At 43.3% G+C, this 6,000-nt stretch overlaps 1 protein-coding gene across 3 annotated transcripts in view; it reads left to right on the top strand.

Annotated features, from left to right (window-relative positions):
- LOC110502617 (1-phosphatidylinositol 4,5-bisphosphate phosphodiesterase epsilon-1) overlaps positions 1 to 6,000 on the top strand; it is a 43,825-nt gene that overhangs the window by 9,021 nt on the left and 28,804 nt on the right. For all 3 annotated transcript variants that reach the window (XM_036960250.2, XM_090217125.1, XM_090217126.1), the window contains one exon: positions 5,430 to 5,724. In XM_036960250.2, coding sequence (XP_036816145.2) covers positions 5,430 to 5,724 — 295 coding nt within the window. The remainder of the gene's footprint in view (positions 1 to 5,429; positions 5,725 to 6,000) is intronic.

Raw genomic sequence — 6,000 nt, 5'->3', positions numbered from 1 at the left:
AAATGGCATCATCCATGGAGTGTTAGGCAAATTTGAGTGGGTCCAAATTTGAGTGGGTGCCTGGCATGCTGGCCTTGATGTGGGCCATGACCAGCATCTCGAAGCACTTCATTATGACCGGGGTGAGTGTGACGGGGCAATAGTCATTTGGGCATGTTACCTTGTCTTTCTTGGGGACTGGGATGATGGTGGTCTCCGTGAAGCATTTATCAAATGTAGTAGGGTGTTCCCTCTCATCCCTCTAGACTAAACATACAGTATGTGTTCTGTTTCATTTAAACAGACAGAAATGTATAAACTGACTACATGAGTTTAACTTTTAATATATGAAAGGTATTTGACTAACACTTAACATTAATGTAACATTTCTAAAGGGGTTGTAAAGAGTTTATCAGTAGTTTAAAGACAGGTGGTAATAAACAGTTATTACTATTTGAGAGAGAATGTTATTGGTTTAGACCTACAAATCATTGTACAAGTACTAGCAACAAGCTGAATGGAAAGTAGGACTACAACTCACTTTCTTCTTTTAAATATTGAAACTTTACAAAATTGACAAAACCAAATATAATAACACTGTATATCTCAATAACCAAGGCTTTCTTCACCTGCTCTGATATGAAAGAAATGGACTGGCAGATGCAAATATTAAAGGCTTCTTCTAACATACAGCTCTCGCCTTCCTCATGATCAGGACACAATGAAGGGAGAGCGGATGAGGAGAGGACACCACTATAGACAATTGTGATGCACCCTATGATCACGTTGAAATCGGCCAAAATCCTGAGCTTTGAGTGAGAATGAAGAGATTTGACCACACAACTATTTGACAAATGAGGTCTATTGATGGCTATTCTCCCAACGTCTGGGGAGGCCTCTGGTCCAGCCCAGCTCATGCTGGGTCTTATTCATTATTCTCCCAACGTCTGGGAGGCCTCTGGTCCAGCCCAGCTCATGCTGGGTCTTGTTCATTATTCTCCCAACGTCTGGGGAGGCCTCTGGTCCAGCCCAGCTCATGCTGGGTCTTATTCATTATTCTCCCAACGTCTGGGAGGCCTCTGGTCCAGCCCAGCTCATGCTGGGTCTTATTCATTATTCTCCCAACGTCTGAGGAGGCCTCTGGTCCAGCCCAGCTCATGCTGGGTCTTATTCATTATTCTCCCAACGTCTGGGAGGCCTCTGGTCCAGCCCAGCTCATGCTGGGTCTTATTCATTATTCTCCCAACGTCTGGGAGGCCTCTGGTCCAGCCCAGCTCATGCTGGGTCTTATTCATTATTCTCCCAACGTCTGGGAGGCCTCTGGTCCAGCCCAGCTCATGCTGGGTCTTATTCTGGGTCTTGTTTTTCGGAAAAAAATATCTTACGGAAAACAAAAATAAGCTGTTCTTATTGGACAAATCCAAATAAACAACCAGAAATAACAATAGATTTTTTGGTTCAAAGCTAAACTTAGATATTTGTTTTTGGTTCTCGAGTCTATTAGACCATGGCCATTTCAAGCTTATCTTTCTATTAAAAAAAAGAAAGGTTATTTCAGAATATTTATGCAAATGTATTGGCTAAGTTATTGATCCCACTTTGTAGTATACCCCTCAGGTATAGTCCCTCCCTGTTTAAATCCGTTTTCTTACGTTTGGTGCCTAATGAACATGACCCAGAGTTTGATAAAGCATGTGGCCGTGGAGCCTGTGGAGCTGTGCAGGTATCAGACTGTCTAAACATGGTTGATTGATCCTTGATAAGGATGGAGGCCGGGCCAGGCCAGTCCGGGCAAGGGGACGTACACGTCCTGGAAAACAAAATATTTAGTCAGCCCTGACGCTCTCCAGACCTGAGATGCATGCCATAGAGAGTGCTGGAGGAAAGAGCAAGTCACTTGAGCATTCAGATGATACAGTCGGTATGCTAAACTAAATGATGCACAGCCTGGTCTCAGATCTGTTTGTGCTGTCTTGCCAACTCCTATGGTCGTTGGTCATTGGCAAGACAGCACAGACACAACTGGGAGTCTGAGACGAGGCTAGCAAAAATGTTCTAACTTTGTCAAAGGTAGACTGGAAATAGGACAACATCATACAGTGTTTCCCCTATATTCATTGCCCATCGCTGCTAAATTGTTGCCACCGCTGCAAAAAATATGTAATTTTAAAAATATATATATTGCTGTCGATACGCGCTTTTAAATTAATAGTCCTTTGCTCAAAGACTGGAAGTCTATTGGAAGAGCTAGCATGTCATACCTGAGGGGTATACTACAAAGTGGGATCAATAACTTAGCCAATACATTTGCAGAAATATTCTGAAATAACCTTTCTTTTTTTTTGCTAGTAGCAATGCACCCCACCCTTGTCACCACTGCTGAAAGAAATCCTTGGAGAAACACTGTCATCATAAAATATGACTGGGGCAACCGTTGGGTTACAGAAATCAACAACAGCACAATTCAAATCTGTCAATAATGATGCTATTGACTTTTACCAATGTAGCCATTTCTCAAGGCTTTTATATCTGTAAGTAAGAAGACAACCTGTTGTGTATGATATCTGCACATAGATATAGAAGTATGGAGAATGGAAGACATTCTATAAGAATTAACGTGTGTGTGTGTGTGTGTCTGGTGCATGCATACGTCTGTTCATTAGTGCGTTCATTCATGTGTTGGAGAGAATAACATAATTTATGACTATGAGTTCCATACCCTTTAAAGGAACCGAAGGAGGATAAAGTGCTGTGAGGATGATGTGAATATAATTTCTGAATATTCGACTCCAGGGAGTAAATATTTGGTTTAGCTAAAGCACAATGTCTGCTAGGCTCTGCCAGCTGGATCTGCTTCCCTGACTTCTCTCTCTCCTCTCTCCCCATACTGACTAACAGCCAAAGGGGACTGGAGAGGGGGGGGGGGGGGGGGGGGGGGGGCTGGATGTCCTGGGTCCTACGGGGGGTTGGTGGAGGTTTAGGGCTAGAGGTCCTCAGGATTGGTGGGGATGGTGGTGGTAGGGGGTTGCTCCCTGTCTCCTCTCTCCCAACACTGGGTAAAATACACAGTTTGGGAGGGACTATGGTGGTGGGCGCCCTCCAAGGGTGCTGACCTTCCCTCTCATCTTTCCACATACAGGCTAACAACCATCTCCCCAGGTTCAGAGGGTTTAGATAAGCAAAATGGTGTGGGTCCGCACTCAAAAGGATGTCTCATAAAGCTTCTTTAATGTTTGTATTATTTTTACAGGATCAGAGGGTTTACCTACAGCCAGTGGTGTAAAGTACTTAAGTAAATACTTTAAAGTACTACTTAATCTGTACTGTACTATATATATATATATATATATATATATATATATATATATATATATATATATATATATATATATTTATTTTTTTTGTGAATTTTACCCCTTTTTCTCCCCAATTTCGTGGTATCCAATTGTTTATTAGCTACTATCTTGTCTCATCGCTACAACTCCTGTACGGGCTTGAAAGTTGAAAGTCATGCGTCCTCCAATACACAACCCAACCAAGCCGCACTGCTTCTTAGCACAGCGCCATCCAACCCGGAAGCCAACCGCACCAATGTGTTGGAGGAAACACCGTGCACCTGGCAACCTTGGTTAGCACGCACTGCACCCGGCCCACCACAGGAATCACTGGTGCGCGATGAGACAAGGATTTCCCTACCGGCCAAACCCTCCCTAACCCTGACGATGCTAGGCCAATTGTACGTCGCCCCATGGACCTCCCGGTCGCAGCCTGGGCGCAAACCCAGAGTCTCTGGTGGCGCAGCTGGCGCTGCAGTACAGCGCCCTTAACCACTGCCCCACCCGGGAGGCCCTACTATTCATATTTTTGACAATGTTTTTTCACTACATTCCTAAAGAAAATAATGTACTTTTTACTCCATACATTTTCCCTGACACCTAAAAGTACTGGTTACGTTTTGAATGCTTAGCAGGACTGGAAAATGGTCCAATTCGAACACTTATCAAGAGAACATCCCTGGTTATCCATACTGCCTCTGATCTGGCAGACTCACTAAATACAAATGCTTCTTTAGTAAATTATGTCTGAGTGTTGGAGTGTGCCCCTAGCTATCCGTAAATAAATAATAAATATAAAAATTGTGCCGTCTGGTTGGCTTAATGTAACGATGCTTAATGTAAGAAATTTGAAATGATTTATACTTTTACTTTTGATACTTAAGCACATATTTGTTTTTAGACTTTCACTAAAATAGCATTCACGTTTACTTGAGCCCATTTCTATTAAGGTATCTTTACTTTTACTGAAGTGTGACAATTGGGTACTATTTCCACAATCTGCCTACAGCTAACATGCAACAATGTGAGAATTGAAATACTTACATGTCAGATACACAGATCAGAAACGAAAGCAATACATTTCTACTACGGTCTCTCCATGTGGTCTGACCAAAATACCTGTTGCTTGATTAGGTTGGTTCACATCAATCAGGTTTTCCCATGTAGCTAAAGAGCTTAGTAGGTCCAAGAGCCGGGGACAAGGCAGAGAGGGGGGTGGGGGTTTAAAGGTGTTTGTGACACAATTGTTATGGGGCTTTTGGTGCACTGTCTTTAGATGTGTCATCTAGCAACAGAAGAGCCTCTTCCTCATAATGGCACTACTTTGTTAACTGAGAATCGTTGTTAATATCACAACCCTCATTTTCACACTATTTTAATGCTCAAACAAATGCATTAGAAAAACAAAAATGTATTGATATTATACTAACTGCCAAGTTGCATTTCAGAAGCAGACAGACACTTCATATAGATTTTGTCAGGCTAAAATGGAATACAAATAATTTCATATGTACATGTAGGTAGGGGTAAAGTGACTATGCATAGATAATAAACAGCAAGTAGCAGCAGAGTAAAAAAAGGGGGGTCCAATGCAAATAGTCCGGGTAGCCATTTTATTAAGTGTTCAGCAGTTTTGTGGTTTGGGGTTAGAAGCTGTTAAGTAGCCTTTTGGACCTAGATTTGGCACTCAGGTATCGCTTGCAGTGCAGTAGCAGAGAGAACAGTCTATGACTAGGGTGGCTGGCGACTTTGACCATTATTAGGGCCTTCATCTGACACCGCCTGGTTTAGAGGTCCAGGATGGCAGGAAGATTGGCCCCAGTGATGAACTGGGCAATACACACTACCTTCTGCAGCGCCTTGGGGTTGGTTGCTGAGCAGTTGCCATACCAGACGATGACACAGCCAGTCAGGATGCTCTCGATGGTGCAGCTGTAGAACTTTTTGAGGATCTGAGGACCCATTCCACATTTTTTCAGTGTGTTCAGTAGGGAGAAAGGTTTTTAACATTTAGGGACTACTATCTGAACTTGTCCAATGACAACAAAGATAATTGTTTTCCGTAGCAAAACGTTTTGCCTTGCTGAACACGACTATCTTCCTCTGTCTTCCCAGGCATGCCATGCTCTGAGTGCTGAAGTAAGGGTGGCCAGATCCGGAGAGTTACTCCTTTCTTCCAGGAAGCTGCTGTCGTCTGCCGAGAGGAGGGATCTGTGTCGTAGGAGGGCCACATTGCCATGGCCAGGAGGAGGAGGGGCGTCTAGCTACCGAGCAACCCTACAGAGGACTGACGTTTCTGCCTACATTTCAGGGACCCTCCTGGAAGTGGTTCTGTCCATCGGCAACAGGGGAGAAAACGACTCTCCTCCCTGTATCACAACAAGTCCATTGGGCTGGGCTGTCCTGAAAGGTCCCATAACCAATATGAATCTTATGAAATTCAAGTTGATTAAACATTGAATCAAGTCAGCTTACATAATAAATTAAATGACATGTATATTAATCAAATGTGGTTCAAATACTACCTGAATTATCAGAGAGAAGGATGATCCATTCAGTTCTACAGGAAGTGTCTATGAGTAGGGGCTAGGGGACACATTGGAATTCAGAAACAATCTACAGTATGTTCCTCCTGTCTTAACTCTCTCTTGACTCACCCTCCCTCCCCTCCCTCCTCCTTCCTCCT

Source organism: Oncorhynchus mykiss, chromosome 23 (assembly GCF_057628025.1).
Source record: "Oncorhynchus mykiss isolate SJ-2025 chromosome 23, ASM5762802v1, whole genome shotgun sequence".
Lineage (NCBI taxonomy): Eukaryota > Metazoa > Chordata > Actinopteri > Salmoniformes > Salmonidae > Oncorhynchus > Oncorhynchus mykiss.
This window is presented reverse-complemented; position numbering and strand designations above follow the sequence as displayed.